This window comes from Parus major, chromosome 1A, assembly GCF_001522545.3.
Source record: "Parus major isolate Abel chromosome 1A, Parus_major1.1, whole genome shotgun sequence".
NCBI lineage: Eukaryota > Metazoa > Chordata > Aves > Passeriformes > Paridae > Parus > Parus major.
Window position 1 is genome coordinate 13,883,364 of NC_031773.1, and position 18,763 is coordinate 13,902,126.

General features: G+C 42.2%; 1 protein-coding gene across 1 annotated transcript in view; it reads left to right on the top strand.

Annotated features, from left to right (window-relative positions):
* Positions 1-12,519, top strand: part of ABCD2 (ATP binding cassette subfamily D member 2) — a 42,185-nt gene extending 29,666 nt beyond the window's left edge. The window contains exons 8-10 of the mRNA XM_015627080.3: positions 5,705-5,789; positions 6,487-6,612; positions 8,193-12,519. Coding sequence (XP_015482566.1) covers positions 5,705-5,789; positions 6,487-6,612; positions 8,193-8,403 — 422 coding nt within the window. The 3' untranslated portion in view covers positions 8,404-12,519. The remainder of the gene's footprint in view (positions 1-5,704; positions 5,790-6,486; positions 6,613-8,192) is intronic.
* The last annotated feature ends 6,244 nt before the right edge of the window (positions 12,520-18,763 follow it).

The following is an 18,763-nucleotide window of genomic DNA, read 5'->3' on the forward strand; positions in this document are numbered from 1 at the left end:
GTGTGCTAAATGTACCAGCTGTCAGTACTGGCTTTGATCAGGTACCTTCCCTTGTGTGTGCTTGGTGAGCCTTGGGATTGTTCTGACAACACAGAGTCGTGCTTCAACTACTGGGAATCCCAAGACAATGTCTGAATTCCCATTTCTGGATGGCAGCCGGTTGTTCTGTTAAAGAGGCAGAAGCTGCCTTTTTTTTTAAAGTATATGTGGATACTTCAGTCTTTTCTGCACATTTTAGAGTGGGAATTAGTAATCATTTGCAACAGCAATTGTATACCTAAAGATACTTCTCCACCATGAGTTAATGCATCTTTGTTAAGAATCTAATAATGACTGTTGCAATAGAAAATAAGAATCTGCTATCATTCTGATTCATATTATTATTCAAATCTGATCCTAGAACACAAGTAGGCAGAGCTAAACTCAGTGACTGGAACAATTGCAGAGAAGGCCTCTCCTTCCTACACTGACACTACAACTATTCCTGTTAATATTCCTGAGTCACTTACTTCACTAATGTGCCCAGGTAGCAGAAGAACAAGCAGGACTGTTGGAACGGACAGCTGGAAAAGGAGGAGCAGTTAAATTGTGAAGTGTGCGCATTCACTGTGCACTGGTATGTGTGGTTGGACTGCACAACATGTGACTCTTGGCCAAAGCTACACCCCAGCAGTCTCTGAGTGCACATGGTTGTGGTTTCTGACCCTGCAACTGGAATGTGTAACTGGTGACAGGGCAGTCACTGTGCCCCATGTGCAAGATGCCTTGGCTACAGTTACTGAAACCCCAGGTTTGGATCAGTCTCATGCTGCTTTCCGTGCCAAAGAAAGTATTTGTTACTGTTCTTGCTGTTCTGCCTGTCTGACTGCGCATGCACAACACACTATTCTATTCTATCACAACACACAATCTATTACAAAGTCTAGAGGACACTGTTAATGTTCACTGGTGCTATATTGAAGCTCAGGATATGGGCATACTGTGCAAAAGTTTGCATAAACAATTGTTGGCGAAAAATGTCTTGGGTGCTTTGTGATCTAAAGCGACAGAAGTGGGCAAAGCTGGAAAATAGGGAGAGAGATTACCACATACCTGGAAGTTTTTAGGACCATAATATACTTGTTCACTTTTCTTCTTTGACATTTGCAAGAGACAATTTCCAAGGTAGGAGCATAGGGGAAATCTGTGACATATGATTTGACGCATTATATGGATTTCATATGCTTGGATGTTTTTTAAAGCTGCCCTGGTCTGGGACAAAGACTCATATTCTGGGGTTTTCTGAACCAGCAAGACAGAGAAATACTTGCTGAAAGTGAACAGTTGAAATTTTTTGTTTATACATAAACTAATATTTTTTTAATTCCAATTTTTATTTTATTATTTTGCTTAAAATCATATTTTTAAATGAAAAATACCTTTATTAAAAATGGAACTCTTTTCTTTCTAAAACAATGAAAAATCTCATATAAACCTCTTGTGCTTTAATTGATCACGAATGTCATGTGTGTGTAATCTGATGCTTTGCAGTTTTGTGTTCTGCTTCTTGTGGGCAGTTCTAAAAAGCCAGATGAAGCCAGAGGTCTGCAACTGTGACTCAAGTTATTTGTTCTGGCATGACGTTATTGTTTTTAGCTGAATTACTTCCACATTGCAGCAGTAGAAGGATGACGGCATTCCAAGTATTATGTCTGACGTTGTTTCTGTTGCTGCCAGTGACAGAAATTCCTTCTTTTTCTAGCATTAAGGTTTGACCCAGCTAGAAGTAAATAAAATAAATAGCCCAATTTGGCATTTAGCTTCCATGTTACCCTCATGATACATTTTTCAGTTGGTATCAATAGAATACATGAAATCCACCAAAACAGCAATCCCTCCCCAGCCCCATTGTTCTGGATGTTCCTGAGCCCAAGCCCTCGAAGAACCCAGTGCAGTGGCTGTTGGCAGTAGCCCCCTTGCTGCTGGGGGCAGAGCTCCCTTTCCACTGAGGCCCACACTAATGTTTTTCTCACCACCTGGATATTCGACAAATGCTGGTTTTTTACTTAGTTTTTTATTATCTGTAAGGTTCCCCCATCAACATCTGCAAAGTTGTTAGCTCTTCCAGAACCATAATTTCATACAAAATAAAGGTTGTATTCAGCATGTGTGGTGAAAAAGCATATCCAGAAATGGGGGCTAAAAGCATGGAGATATGCAATACATATACCTAAAGTAGTTCCTTCTGACCTGCTTTGAAAACCTGTGTATATTTAGCAAGTGTCAGTGGAGATGCAGCCCCAGGCTGCTGACAGCCTGTCACACGAGAGGAGCCATGAGGCCGTGGAGCTGCACGGTGCACGCGTGACTGGGCCTGTCCGGTTGGGGCTGATGACATTACTGAGCAAGTTCAACCTGTTTATGGTTTCTCAGCACCCCAGATTATAATTATTCCTCATTATTTTGTGCATTTGTCATATCTTTGGATGTTGTCCAGGGAGCCTTTGTGCTAGGCCATGTATAAACAGATGGACAAGCCCATTTCCTCTCTCTGAGATTATTTCATCTGATCGCTTTAGCCCTGGATTTGTTTTTGTTACTGGTACCAGCAGGAACTCTGGAGAGCTCTGCCAGCTTTTCCAGTGGCTCTGAAATCCAGAGACAAATCCCTGCAGTGTCATGCTGAGCTGAGGCTCATGCAGTCGATGGTCTCTTTGTTCCTTGCTCAGCTCCAGGTTGTCCTTGCATATTCATCCTGAGAGCACTGGGCTCTTTACATACTCTGTGAAAGAGGCTTCCATGCCCAAAAACTCGGCAGGGGTCAACTCTCTGGCTGTGGTCTGCTGTGTCAGCCTTTCTTCATCCTTCAGTCCATGTCTGATAAGGTGCATTGGAATGTAGATCTGAAAAAGGAACTTTGAAGTTTTTCATGGCAGCTGAACGCTCTGTCTTGCCTGAAAATGCAAGGATTCACAAGGATGGAGAATACAGAGGGGTATGGATCCCAGGAGTAACCTGTTTGGGTTTTGCCAAATACAGCTTGCATTTTCCTTCAGAAAACTGAGATTAAAGGAATTATAAAAGAAACCATGCAAGAAAATGAAATGCTGCTATCCTGAGGCTATCACTGGTGTTTACTGGCAGCTGTATGTATTTCTGCTGCTGTTACTTTGCCCCAGTACATTAAACATGCTCTTTGTCTTACTGGCTGCAAAAGCCATAACAAGGTGGGCAAGGAATTTGGACTCTGACAGCCAGGATTGTACTTGTACTTACTGAGAGATTTGTGCTGCATTCATGGGAGAGCCATTTAATTTCTTCATTTCTAAAGTGGATGTAGTTATGGGTGACCCAAGCCACTTGGCTGATACTTCCAGAACACTTAAGCACCTTCACTGACCTGTGCCATGTCAGCAGGAAGAAACAGGAGACAAGTAGGTACACTATTGTCCACAGAAGGGGGGGAGTCAGTTTAGTGTGAGTTACAAATGCCTAAGTGTTCAGAAAAAAATATTTAGACACTAGAAAAGAGTTTTTTTAAAGGGATAATATAAAATTGCACACTTCCTTATCTGTTGTTTGAGGCATTCCAGGTGGAAAATAGGAGAGTTCAGGGAGGCTGCCAGGCAGAAGAGACAAGATTCACATGTCATATTCAGTTAGAATATAAATTGAAGTAACCACAGAGATGACCATTGTATCCAGATAAACAGAGGTTAAATCTTACACCTTTAGAGAAAATAATAAAATTGTTTTACTGACAAGAGGATGCTACTTTTTGAACTTCATTCCCCTTTTGTCTTTTAATAAGCCTTTATAAACCAGCTGATCAGGAAGAAACTGTGTGAACACAGGCACTGCTTCCCCAGGCACATGTGCACACATGCAGACCCACCCACACCCTAGCTCAGATCCAGATTCTGAAGCTCGTCTGTATTCTCACCTTAAAAATAACAGAACATAAGCAGCAGCTTGAATGTTGTCAGAAACATAGCTGTTTCTATGGTTTCTTGAAGAACTGTTTCCATCCCTTGCTAGAACCCTTTGCCAAAAGGGAGCACTCCAGGTGTTTCACAGTGCTTTTTGGAAGCTCTGGGTGTTGGTGGAACAGCACTCCAGCTCTCTGAGATCCCAGCACTGTGACTGCTCAACAATAGCACCCTGTGTGTGTCTGTTCCCTTTACCAGAGAGTATCCAAATGGTTCCTCAGTTAATCACTACACAACTCCATCCTTGCTGGGAGCCTGCTGATAGAAAGCACTGAATGTTGCTCTTGGGAGGGTACCCACTGGCATCGTTACACAAGAGTGGAAGGAAAATAGGGAAAAACTATAGGATCACTAAAGGTGTTATCTTTCTTGCATATGCCCGGTTTTTAAATCTAACTACAAATATTTATTAAAAAATCATTACATTATATATTCTAATTTTGTGTAGAGCAAAATCTTGAAATTTAGTCTCTGTCATTATCAATTACTGGTTTTGGTCACACAGCCCCTCATCATATGTTTCACTGATGTTTTGTTCAGTCCTGCCAAGCCCTGGTATAGCACCAAGCAGAGGCAGAGCAGTACCAAGCCTCCTGCACATTCACAAGCCCCATTGTCTCACATTTGCTCAACTATCAGAAATAACACAGCCTACCCTCCTTGGTTTATCTTATTTATAGTCTTTTCTGTCAAATATTTATTTTAAATTTGGCAGTGGCAGAAAAGGGGTTTTGGCTGTGTTATTAACTTCTTAGTTACAGTATTTCTGTGGCTGATCTGAAAAAATGTTCTCTTCCTGTCAGCCCTGCTTCAGCTGCTTGTCTCATGAATAAATGATCAGTTGAGAAAAATGTCTTAACAAATTTTTTTCTACATCCACACTCTTCTTTTTGAAAACTCATCTATTTTGCTAGTCTATCCATCTGGATTGTTTGACTGAAAACTTATTTTCAATAAGGTAATTTGTCACTTTATTTTTTTCAGTAGGAGGAATTATTCATGCCCAAGTACTCACAGGACACCAGTCTGCTTTAAGATCACAGATAAAATGCCTCGTACTCCTGTTGCATGTACCTGAAAGTGATAAAGAAATAAATCAGTTAGAGAACATGCAGAATATTAAATAAGGATACCCCAGGTTATAACAGGTGTGGGTTATTTTTAAATACAAGGTTGAAGGAAATTTTTTTAGAAGATTCTCCTGTCTGATGGCAGTTTTTCTGCCTGTCTGTGCACACAGATGCATCACTGTGTCTGCAGTTGTGTTTCTGTTGGGTTTGCTGACAGTTTTCTTTGCCTACAGTAGTGAGTGCAGTCTGACACTGCTCTTTATTTTTTACACTTTATTTATTTTACTTTGTTTTTAAATTTCCACTCATACCTTTCAAGAAGAAATAGAGAATTGTTCCATGAAGCAAATATGACAATAAAATTACTAGTTATATACAGGTCAAAGAGTTTTTTTCAAAGAGATGGTAAGTAAAGTTTTTTGACAATATCCACATGACCGTCTAAATTCCACTTTCAAAATTGTCATGATATAAGGGACATTTTTCCAGTTGATTGCCAGTGGATAGGCATTGAGGTATTTCAGAAGATGTGATTCAGTAGCCTGAGCAGTTGAAATGTTCTTTATGATTTTGGTTATAGATTGCAGAAGTGTTGCAAGTGAAGCTGCATTTCCTTCATAAACTTATATTGTCCTGACTAATTTTGTTTGCATTTTTTTTAAAAAGGCTGGGATGCCATCATGGATTGGAAAGATGTCTTATCAGGAGGAGAAAAACAAAGGATGGGCATGGCCCGGATGTTTTACCACAAGTAAGTGTTATTTAAGAAGCATTTGAAAATGAGAAAGAGCTTTGCAGATTTCCTGTTAGAGTGGTAGTAGACTATAATCTGCATGCACAATGCAACACTGTCTAGCTTAAGACCTGCATAAATCTTGTTGTTCATTCATTCAAGCTCTGCCTTTGGTTTGGATAATGCTTCTTCAGCTTTGCATTTGGCAACATAGCATTATTTTTTTCAGATATTTCTTTATTTAACATCTCAGGCACAAACATCTTCCTTCCTACAAATGTTGCCGAGTGTGATGGACTGTTGAAAAAAGCTCTTGGAGTTTGAAAGCCAACCTTTACCTTTTGATTTTGGAGACTGCAAGCACACAAAGGCAGCCCAGACCTTATATAGCAGTTGATAGGAAGCTTTGTGTTGGCTTTAGCTATTGCATAACTTGACGAGAGTACAAAATAATACTAGGTCAGACAGGACATAGAAGTTAGATCACTGTGTACTCAAACTGGCCAGGAAATAAACCCCATTTTTCCTGGAAGTTGCCTTTTCACCTGAGTAATGCATGGAAACTTCACGTTGTTTCTAGCCAGCTTCCAGCTGTAAATAAGAGACAGCTGTCTGGCAGGTCTCTATTTCCTGTTGTTCCTTCAATTAAACCTTGTACATGGGAATACTAGGCCTAAAACCTAGAAGAATAATGTTCTTTATCTTCTTTTAAAAGACCGAAATATGCATTGCTGGATGAATGTACGAGTGCTGTAAGCATTGATGTTGAAGGAAAGATATTCCAAGCTGCAAAAGCTGCTGGGATATCCCTGCTTTCCATAACACACAGACCTTCTCTTTGGTAAGTATATTCAGGGCTTTATCATGATCCTTGCTTTTAGCTCTCTGACAAGCATTGGATTGGCCTTTATTCTTCATACTGGGGCAGTTGTTAAGTCTGAAGTTTCTAAGATAAGTTATCTACAACAGTAGTGATGTAAATTAATTTAGCATGGATTTTTTTCATGATTTGAAAGGAATTTATTCATCCCTCTTATTTTTTTAATGTGTTTCACTTATTAATATGCAGATGTCTAAGAGGTAAATAATTAGTCTATGCCACATCCACAACAGGTATTACCAGGTTTTTCTGTAAAGGTGAAAAAATATGTGAGGTGTCCTGGGGAAGTTTAATGTGCAGGGAGGAGATGGGAAACATGTCAAGTGGTTAAACTATACTTTGTTCCTCCATAGGAATATTATGTCTGTTTTTTTAACAGTTGTGTCCTTTATCTGCAGCATTTAGCTTCTTGATTTTTTGTGAGTTTGGTGGGGGGAAAATAGAAGGATAGGTTAAGCAGTTGATATCACAAAGGATAATATGCGTGAAGTGGTGAATATTAAACTGGAGATGAGTCTCTTTTCAGTCCCATTTCATAAGCCATTGAGTTTATTAAAACTGTCATATTCCCTGGATGGGATTTATAATCAGTGTTTTATGATGGATTTTACCTTCTATAATTTATAGTGATAAATTACTAAGTCATACTAGCAGCTCTGAGGGAACTCTCTGCTCTTCCTCTGGCACCTCCTGAAAAATGTTTTGCCAGGTCTTGACAAACTCCACATGTACACCTTTGAATATTTTTGATGCACACACACTGATACTCACTGAAAGATCTGTGTCTCCTACACAGACTTTTTTATTTCAGCCCCTTGCAAACTGACCCATGTTTTAGGAATAAAGTTACCTTTAGCCAACCTTATAAGACACAGGGGAACAAAACTTGAGTTTTATCAGTAGGATCAGGTGCATCATGCCTGCCTCTCTGTATTTGCTGCCAAGGAGGTAAGACATCTATCAGAAAGTGAGGTAAATAAAATAAACTGGGGCTAGAATTCCTGAGGGAGAAATGAACCTTGTCCAATGCTGCTGTTCTAGCTCCTGGGGAAAAAGGCATCTGATGGAGTTGTAGTGAAGGCATCTGTAGCCACAATGTTTCTAAGAAGGAGGCAGTAGGAGGGGGCCACCACCTTGGCCAGGGACAGCAAGTGATGAGTGGACCTTGCATGGCCCTGCTGCTCACTCCTGCCAGCATCCCTGCAGCTGAGGGGCTCAGAGCTGGCCTTGTGGGCTGCAGGGGCAATGACTCTCCCAGCTAGGAGCCCACAGCAGTACTGTTGCTTCCAGCTGGCACTCGCCGAATTTCACTCTTGGGCTGGGGCAGTTCTGGTGACAGGCTGTGAAACACCAAATCCCATATGAAAAAGTGTCCTGGAACGACAAGGAATGGAAAAAGGAGTCTTACCCAGTGATCTAGAACTGGACAACACAAATTCCTGAGAGGCATCTTTGAAAAGAGACACATACATCCAAATTTGAATGCAATAACAAACCATGTGTTCCCTGAGCCATTACTAATGTTTTAATTTCTACTGCAGGAAGTACCACACTCACTTGCTGCAGTTTGACGGACAAGGTGGCTGGCGTTTCGAGCAGTTGGACACCGCTATCCGTTTATCATTGAGTGAGGAAAAACAGAGACTGGAATCCCAGCTTGCAGGAATTCCTAAAATGCAGCAGAGACTGAATGAACTGTGTAAAATCCTGGGAGAAGATTCAGTGCTTAAAACAATGGAGAAAGAGGAATAAATAATTTATGGTTTATGTTTTTAAAAGTATTTTTTTAGTTAAAAGCGTTACAAATTCAGCCATTATCCTTTGCATGCATTGTGACAGAGGCTTAGAGCATAACACAGCCAGCAGAAAATAATGCTCTGAATGCTATGTAAGACTTTAGTGTTTTAGTATTAAGGAGGAAAGTGGTTGAACTGTGAAAAGAAAATAAGCAAGTGCACAGACTATAAGATTAGTCATTACAGCTTATGTTAATTCCTAGTGAAAGCCCAATTCACTGCAAGAAACTACCAACAAACTTAGGGTTTTTTCGGTGAATTTTTGCCTGAGACTCGGCCTGCAGAATGTGCTCTTGTACCAGGTCACTGTGTGCGTATGACATGCCTGCTACGCAGAGCAACCGGGCATGACACTCAGGCATGGAGCACAGCAGGGGCAGTATCTGGGTGAGTATGCAGATGCATGCAAAAATCTCATTTGGGTATAAGAAACATTCTCTCAGCCCATGTAAAATAAGACTTCTCTTCTACTACTGAATAGTATACATGCCTTTACCTGCATTTCCATAGGAAATAACGTAATAGGCTGACCAGAAGACAACTGTCTGAGCAACCCACTGCCCTCATTACAGAGAAACAGGGACAGAGCTAAACATGTAATATACTTGTGCTTCATGCCATTACACATAGCTTCAGAGGCTCTTTGCCCTTCATGATACATCAGTTCCTTTGGGGGATAATTTATGTCCCTTACTTGGTAACCTCAGGTGGTGTGGATGGAGCACTGGGCCTGGCATCAAGTGACTTAGTTTTCGCTTGACTAAATCATTCATGTGCTCTAGGGGTCCAATCCAGCTGGCATCCATATCTGTCCCAGTTCCTCCATTGGCATAATCACAATATAGACCCTTGTTTGTTCCATGAGACACTTTGTGATGAGAAGGACTGCAGGAGAAGGAAATGGCAGTTTCTAACAATATGCTGAATTCTCAGGCATGGCTGTCCTGCCAAATGAAATGTTCAGCACTTATAAAGGTCTGTGAAAAGTTAGAGCATTTGGTAACCACTAATGAATATACATGCCATATTCTGGTGGAGTGGCTGAACATTGCTCTCCCTGTGAAAAAAATGCACTGGTAAACAGCCTTGCTTTCAGATGCACTCACTGATTGTCCCATCAGCTTTTCAGTTCAGGTCCCCAATCAGTCAGAAGGTGCTTTAACAGAACTGCCTGAGACTGTGCTGGCCTGAGTGCCTTGCTGAATACAAAAGCTGGAGAATTAGAAATAAAGATGTGAATGTATTTAAGAGCTCCTGTTCTCTCTGACTGCAAGTGCATGGCAAATGGGCAGCTCGGGAGTGAAAATCAGGAGGGGTAAGAGGCTTTGCAGATGGGTAAATGAGCCTTAGCCCAGATGTAGCAATCCTGAAGTTTGTTGGTTCTTTTTTTTTCCCCAGAAGTGTGATTCCTTAGAAGATTTCTGTCTGTTGTTCTTAGTCTGAGAGAAGTGCATAAACTGCTAGGAACTGTTTGGAGAGGAGAAATATTTTAGGGGCATTTGCTGAGCTGAAAATGTTTGAGCACCCTGAAGTTAATATAAACTGTTTATTTTTTCTGATTGCTTCAAGAACAAGAGGAATGTGAATTAACTCCATCTGCCAAATCCCAGTCCAGTGCACTAAACATTAGCCATATTCCTTCTCAGTGTGCTCAGCTTGCTGCTTGGTATGGCATTTGCACCAGAAAATGGAGCAAGTCTGCTCCCTCCATAGTCTGTGGCTTGAATGTAACCCAGTAACTTACCCTGGTGACAACAGTTGATTCCTTTCATTAGTTTTTTCTGGGGAGCCCCCTGAGACATCTCACTGATACAGAAAGGAACACTCCTGGGAACCTTTGAAAGGGCTGAAAAATTAAGGTTCAAGATAATAAGATGTTGTGTCAAAAAGCACAGATGGAGGTCACTGCTGGGGTGGCTGACGTGTATGCATTTTAATTTGCAAATGTCTGTGCTTGTCCCTCTCCCTGAAGGTGAGCTTTCCCCTTTCTCATCTTCAAAGCAAAATTCATCACTGCTAAGGAAAAAAAGAAGTCAGCCAAGAATCTGTTCTCAGTGAGCATAACTGAGGTGACTGATGAGTGTAAAAGCTTGCAGGTTCCTGATTGATGTTTCTCTAAGATGAGATGAATCTGGGCACACTATGCACATACTCTTTTCCCAGCTTCAGTGCATCCTGCTAGCACAAGGCAGCCACAAAACCACCTTTTCACAAGCCTTTCCCAAGCCAGGACCTGAGGTGGAGGAAGGGGCATTGCTGTTCCCCACCTCTCCATTTAGCACTTTAACATGTGGCTGAGAACTAAAGCAGGGTTATCCACTCCCTGAATGAGTGGGATACTGAAAAGTGCTGAAGAATTGGCCCAGTTTGGCACAGCTCCAGATATCCCACCAAAGCTCTGGCCCTGTCCTTTGACTTGCTGGGAGCCATTGTGGGCAAGTGGAGCACCTGAAATCTGCTGTATGCCTTACAGAGATCAAAGCTGGCTATCCCTTATGGCACAAAACAAATCTCTTCTGAGGAAACCATGTTTAGTAGAAGAAAGTTGGTTTGCTGTTTTTTTTTTAATGAGATTATGCATAAAACATACTAAATTTATATATGTTACTGATAAGATTTTGATGAAAACTGACATCACACCAGGATCAATCTAATAGTATTTTCTTTGAAGTTTGACATATATTTCTTGGATCCAGTAATAAAAAAACACTCCCATTCAGCTGTATAGTCTAAAATACTCCAGCATCTGACTCAGCTATTTATGTTCCTGTAGGCATGGCAAAAACATTAGAGGCTGATAGGAGAAGAAACTCTTCTCTAAACAGGAAATTTCTGAGTGATACTGAGCTGGATTTAGAAGAATTTCTGTACTGGTGGCTCATTATTTTTCAAGTTAGTTTTGTGTCAGGAAGAGAAGCTGCCTGGAGGTATTTTCTGCAAACCCATGTTGTTCCAAGGGCTAATTGAGACTGGAGTCTCCATTTCTGTTCCTGGAGAGTTTTACAGGGCATAGTCCAGCTCATTTTGTGCTGCTTCAGGCCCAGCCTAGCAGAGGTGCATGCTCCCTGCTCAGGAATAGCTCAGGGAGACACTGTTCTGGAGCCAGGGCATGGGGACCGCATGGCCCTGGCAGTGCAAGACACTCAAAGTGGGACAGGATGCCTTGGTGGATGATTTTTTTGTGGTGAAATGAGAGCTGCTTATGAATGTTCATTCCCTTTTTGGTGTTCAGTAGCTGTGGCTCCCCAGGAAGCTGAGGAAGTGGCTTTTTGGCCTCCTTTCTGCCTGTCATACCAATCTGGAGCTAGCCAGACCCCATCACGGTGTCTGTGCATTCAGGGCTGGGTACTGCCCAGTGCTGAGCACACCCAGCCCTGTGAGCGCCCTCTCACCCCCCAGGCTCAGGGCAGACTGGATTTCCTGGGTCTGTTGGCACCTAGAGAAGTAGAGATGATGAGCAAAATTCATACCTGCCTCAGGCAGGTAGTGTCTGTACAACAAAAATACGAATTCTCCACGTTACTGTGTTCAGATAATGCAAAGTGGTTTTGCAAGAATCTTCAGAATGAAAGGACACATTTTTTGTGCACAGGATTTCACTATTTTAACCTGGAAGTAGTTTTTTTTTCACTTAGTTTTGTGGTCAGACTCATTCCTGGTTTGGACTTGGAAACCCTCCTTCTGCAGGGACAGAAAACCCCACATATGTTTCAAAGGAATTTTTCAAAAGCAGTGGGATTTGTATTTGAGTAGGGAATTAAGGACTGGGTATTAAATGGGATATTTTAGAGAAAAATATTAAAGCAAATGAACACATCTGCAGTCCACTCAAACTTACGAATGGTGATAATGCATGTCAAAGTCAAATTTCTGAGCCAATCATATAAAGAAATCCCCCTACTGAGCTGTCCATGAAGCTTAGGAGAACTGAACTGTTAATCAAATGTGTCTTTGTTTTGTTTATGTTTGATATTAATGCCTTTTAAGAGCAGACAATTTATAAAGCAATAAAATATGCTTTACAGTTGTAATTTATTCCAACCTCAAATAAAACATGTTGCATTTACTTTCAGTTCACAGTATTCTTTATGAGTCATTCACAAAGCAGTCAGGACCTGCCTGCATGTGCTCTGGGAGTCCTTTCCCAGCCCTTGTTTCTGTGATGGAGCAGGAAGGCTCGGGGTGGATGCTGTGTGTTTCAAGTTAACACAAGCATTTCATTCCTAGGTCAGGCTGGTGTTAAAGGCTGCTGTGAGGTTTCTCATCTTTTGTGTCATCCACTTCGGTGTGTACCTGATTTGTGACAGGAAGGTGGCAAGAGCTGCCACCCCTTGCTGGGGCTTTCTGCCAGGGGACTACACCAAGCAGTGAGCCAGAGGACCATGGCAACATTAGGTGATGCCTCAGCAGCATCACTCCCAAAGGCTGTTGTTGGGGTTTTTGTAAGATACAGTTATGCACAGAGCATCAGTGCCACAAAAAATCAACAAGCAAGAACTCACAATGGCCTAGCAGAGGAGTGAGTTTTTTTCTTAGGGAGTATGAGGACAATGGTTGCCTCCTTAGCAGCCTTGACACAGAGCTGGCTTGTGTCCAGCTCCTTTCCAGCTGTGTGGCAGGGGATGGTGAGGTACTGTGTGGTACAGGACCTGGATTATGCAGTTGGAGAGCCAGTGGAGATGGTGGTCACTTGAGAACTGGATTCTTATGGATGTCTAGAGTCCTGTCCCCCATGCCTCCCTTGCAGCCACTGCACCCACTCAGAGGGAGAGTACTGGCAGAGAGTGAAGTCCAGGACATGAGGAATGAGAAATCCATTTTTGGAGGTCTTTGGGTGAGCTGTCGGATCAGGCTGGGGCTCATGCATCAAACCAGGCATCACAGTAGTGAAGGTGAGCTGAAAGCTGAGGCTGCACTTCAATTTCAACTTTTTTAACAAGAAATGCTTTGGTGTCCACTCCTTGAAAAGCATTCCTGCTTTCTGATCAGGAGGAGTGGTGGCATGGGTTTGATGGGAAGCACCAAAGTCCTGAACCTCTGCCCAAGGGTTAGGTATTCCCAGAAGAAAGAGAACAGCAAGTCATGCATCATGGAAGCTAAAAGGACTCAGGAAATATTCAGAGCAAAGGTGTTCAAAGACTTTCCACATGTGAAATTTTCTATTAGGTGGGGAGTATCTGGAAGAACATCTTAATGCTGTCTCTGTGTGGCTTATTTCTGATTACAGCTCATTCTGCTGCACCTGCTTTGTATTTTTAAATTAGTGTCTTTAACCTAATGTGATACCATCTCTGAGAGTAACAGTGACTTTTCAAAAATACTGCACTGACTCAGTGCAAGTCTGATGCATCTGAACAATCTGGTTTTAAACAGGTAATTAAAAAAGGGAAAAAGAGATTGTGATGGTAGCTGATGCAGGGCTGAGGAGCCAGCTGGATCCTGGGGCTGGGCTCCCAGTGAGACACCAGGCTGGGATGAGCTCTGGGAAAAAACAGTCCAGGAGAGCCCATGGGAGGAGCCAGATGTTAAAAAAAGAGAATAATGAAACCTGCATAGGAAAGAAGGTAATTGTGCAATAGTACATTAGTTTTCTTGTCATCAAACATACAAAGGCAAGCTGTCTCTCACACAGCATTTCTAGGATAACACAAACAAAAACCCAAAACCATTAATTTATTGATCAACTCTAGCATGAAAAAAAGAAGTCATAAAAGTTATTTAGATTGAAATGTCTTTGAAAGAGAGTTCATATTTGTTGGACTTTAGAGTTTCATTTCAAATAGATCAGATTCATATTGCTTTTCATAAAGACTTGAATCTTTGGGAATTAGAAATTATTCTTACCTTAAATAATATGATAGTGAAGCAAACCCAATCTATTTAATATTTAAGCAACCAAAAAAAATGCATTCAGTAATTCCAATATTCTTGTTTTCAGTTAAAATGTTCTTCTCTTCAATTGTAGCCATAGTGTGCTATAAATACATCAAGTTTATGAGATACTTCTTTATCGGTTGGTGTTTGCTGTGCTGGTGTGTTTGGAGATCTCCATCTTTATTGTATGGGTTGCACTAAATCTTCCTTCCCACCCTTTTGTCCCACTTTCTGTCCCTGCTGGGATGGATGCAGTGCTGAGACATCTGGGGCTGCTGCCTTTGGTGGCAGGTGCTGGAAGAGAGGGAGTGAGGTGGTGGGTCCTATCTAATACATCTGGATTTTTTTTATAGATCCAAACACTTTGAGGAAAAGTCTTAAGGAGTAATGTCTGGACAATTCAAATGCAGCAGCTGGCAAGGTACTAATACAGGGTACTAAGGTGCAGCAACTGGTAGTGGTAAAGCTGGGTTCTGCTAGGGGTACACTCACAGTAACAGGACATTCCTGCACTGAGCAAACACTTCCCAGCAACACTTTATACCTGCAAAGCCAGGCTGATTTAAAACTTAGCTCATATTTGTGAAAAACAAAGAATACTCTTTTAATCCTATCCCACAATTTTCATCAGAAACATACAACTGCCTTTTATAGTGTCCTTTGGAGTACTTCCAGGTAACCCATATATATAATCTGTTCTTAAATAAGAACCTGCTTTATCCAAGCTCTGCTGTTCAACCAAAATCCCTTTATAAGCAGTGTGAAATGGCAGCCACAGAAGGAAAATTCTGAAAATCCCCATATCCTTGCTAGAGCAAAACGAGCATACAAGGAGGTGCTGTTGTGGTCTCTGGCTGGCCTATTTTTCCACTGTAATAATGCTACAGAGAATTCAACTCCTGTCTAATCGCTAATGTTCCCTTATTTATGTGCCATGTGGCTCATTCCTGAGCATCAGAGGATGAAGACTCTGTTTATTAGACTCTTGATTAAATTATTATAGGTGGAAAAAAAAGAGTGATTAATGTATTTCATGCCAAGATGAAAGTGGAGGCAAGGTAATCCAGCTTGGGAGAACGACTGCACTTCCTTTGTAAGGACTTATTTCCAGGGACTTCTGAAGGGAGGTTTAATGCCTCTTTCAAGTCATGGGTTGAAAACTGCTTCTGTCTGGCAAAGGATTTAATTAACAACCAGGGGGAAAAAAACCCAAAAAACAAAAAGTGGCAATCAGTTTTAAAACTATTAAAAAGTATCTGTTTCTAAATAAATGAGTCTGATAGCTGTTCCCTTAATTGATCTGATCTGGCACTGTCAGTTTCCTAAGACCCTCTCCCCTGGTCTGACACTGGGCAAGGACAGAGCTGTACTGTGAGAGCTGGGCCACTCTCAAGGTGCTCCTCTGCCCCTCTGAGCACCTCTGGGAAACCAGAGCTTAGTGCACCCAGCCTTCCTCACCCCTTCCTCTCCTAAAAAGGATTATTTCTTAAAAAATCTTCTCACTCTCTTGACTTTCACTCCTATTTTATCTGTCCAAATTTCCAGGGGAGGTTGGAATTCTCAGGGGCACCCTCAAGAGAAACCAGATGGGCCCAAAGCAAGTTCTTACCTAGGACATAGTTAGGGCTGTATCACTAAATACCTGCCTAGTCTGCTGTGAGTGTGAGGCCATGTTCAAAGCAATTTGGTTCAGTTTGTTTAAAGCTATGCTTGAAGATGTGTGTTTACTTTGCTAATCCAGAGCCTTATGCTGCTGCAAGAGGCATAAATGAGATGCAGGAGCTGGAAGTAGACAAATTCAGACTCTAATGAAGCCAGGACAGGTTTTACTTCCAATGGGTGCTTGGGTACTCCAGCAGAAGGTGCCTGTTTGGCAAAGGGTGTTGTTTGATGGCATCTATGGCTTGTGTCAACTGGTGCCAAACCAGTCCCTCCTGGTCAGCAGGAAAATGGGAACTCTCATGATGCTGGAGTCCAGAGAACTGCAGCACCCTGTGCTTTATGGACAACACAGCCACCCTGCTGAACTCTGCTGCACAGAAGAGCTACTGTGAGCTTGGGAGGAAGGGACTGAAGACCTGGAGCCATGAAAGACAAGTCTCTCCGGCTCTTTTCCTGCATTTGTTTGGAGCAGGTACAGACAGACCTGAGCTGCCCTGCCCCAGCACCCATGAGAGCACGTTTAGTCAGTGTTGCCCATCCTGAGAGGCACTCACTTCTTCCCTCATGAGCTGCCCTGCATTCCCCAGTGCCAGGCAGAACACCACTCTGGGCAGCATGAAATGCAGTTCTGGGCTGCCTCCAGATCAAAGCAGGCTCCTGCCACACCAGCCCAGAGCATGGCCAGCAAACCTCTGCTGCCTGCACCCACCTGCCCAAGCAGGTCTTAGATCAGTTATAATCTATCTGGGCTTCTGCTTTAGTTCTATCTGACTGTCACAGTCTTTACAAGGGCTTTATGATTTCTTGTGTGTAGAGGCAGAAGAGGCATGGCTACACGCTTTCCTGAAGAATGAGGCGTGTGTGAGCTGAAACTATTTGTTTTGTTGCCCTTGAAGATGAGTCCTCACCCACAGCGGCTTAGATAAGAACTCTGCTGCATGCCATGGAGAGCTTTCAGGCTGAGTTTCACCAGAAACGTACTCCATGAGCACTCAGGAGCACTCCAGACTTGGAAGAGTTCGTCTGTCTTGCTTCTTTAACTCAGTCAGATGGTCTTGGGGCTGACTGAGCACCAGACTCGGGCACAAATACACAAACTTTTGTGTATTGTCTCTTTTGTCTTAGAGGCTCAGGTTTCCTGTTCCAGGTGTAATGCTAAGCCTCAGGAATGCTGTTTGGAAAGTGCTGCTAGAACTCCAGTCTTCTGGACTTCTGGCAGGACGAAAAGTGATGCTGAATTGAACACCGTGTTGAGCACTGGAGCCAAATTTGTTGCAGGTGAAACACAGAGCATGTCAGGGAAACTAAACAAAGCAAATGTTTGAACCATAAAGCCTAGAGTCACCAGTCAGCAGTCACTCAGCTGTTCTGAAAAGGTTTCCTTAATGACACTGATTAGATTATTAGAGAGGAACTTGAAAGAACCCACGTTACTGCTGAGTTTGCAGACTCCTATCAGCATAGCATTGCCAAGGTCTGCTGCCAATCCAGGCTTGCTTCCTTTACAGTAATTTCCCGTAAAGACTGTTGATAGTGAGTTCCAATGATGACATGTGCAAATCCTTTTGCCATTAGTGGGATAAGAAATTGTCATTACTTTCAGGCATAACACATAAAATAGTGGCTGTATTCATAGCCCCTAGCATTATGAAGGCACTTAACAGTTTTGTTCTATTTTAATGTAATTTTAAGGTGCTTAGTTGCTCTTTGGAGTGACAGACTATGCAATACACTGCATATTTAATTGGTGAGATTTGAAATTATTCACAAATCCTAAATTCCTTCCCAAATTCTTCTTCCCACTGTTTGCACACTACATTGGAGCAGCACTGCTGTGGGCAAGGCTCAGTAACCGTGGCATTTCCCAAGAGTTTCATGACTTTATCTCTTCCAGGCTGACATTTTCCTAGCTGAATACTCATCTGCCATACTTAGGAAGCCTGCAGTGAAGATGATGTAAGTTTTGCAGGTGCAAATCAAAGATGAATTGAATATGGCCTTTAGTTATTCCTTGTTTAGTAGGACTGACACGACTGATAAGCTGAGGAGGAAAAAAAATTGTGAAAAGATTTGAAACACATCTAAGTTTCCTTCCAGTCAGTTCCAGCACTCAAACCGGTGCTGTCTGCCCTTACAGAAACCAGCTGTAGTAGGCTGGGAAGAACTCTCATGTTGCCTAGGGCATAGCTTTGATCAAACAACCTCAGCTTGTCTCTCACAAAGCTTTCCTAATGCACCTGATATGGGATCCTGCCTGAGATAATGAATCATGGTGCATTTAAAAGAAAGTAAAGGATTGATGTCAAACTCTGCCTCTAATCCAAACCAGTGCCTTGATCATTCCTCCATTCTGCAGAGTTGGTGGGACAGCAACAGTCCCGGGCATCAGCTCATGGGCTGAGCACTCATAAATGTAGGTCACTGCCATCTGAGAGGCAGAATCAATATTTCAGGGTGCATTGCTCCCTCTAGCTTATGAGTTTAATGGAAGAGGTAGGAGAACTAAAATTAATTTTTAAACAGCCTGTCTGGAGGGCAAAATCATCTTAATTAAATCTCGTACGCTCTTCCTCTGATCCAGCAGGCACATGGTGTGTCCCTCCTGCACTTTGAAGAGGTTAGCCTGGAAAAGGTTCCAGAGAGAGCAGATCTGAGACTGTCAGAGCTCCCTTTCAGACAGGTTTCCACTGCAGAGATCACTGACAGACACTGTCTGTCTGCTGACAGACCACAGTGTTTGAAGACAAGAGGCAGAGGGACATGTTCCTGACACTGTCCTT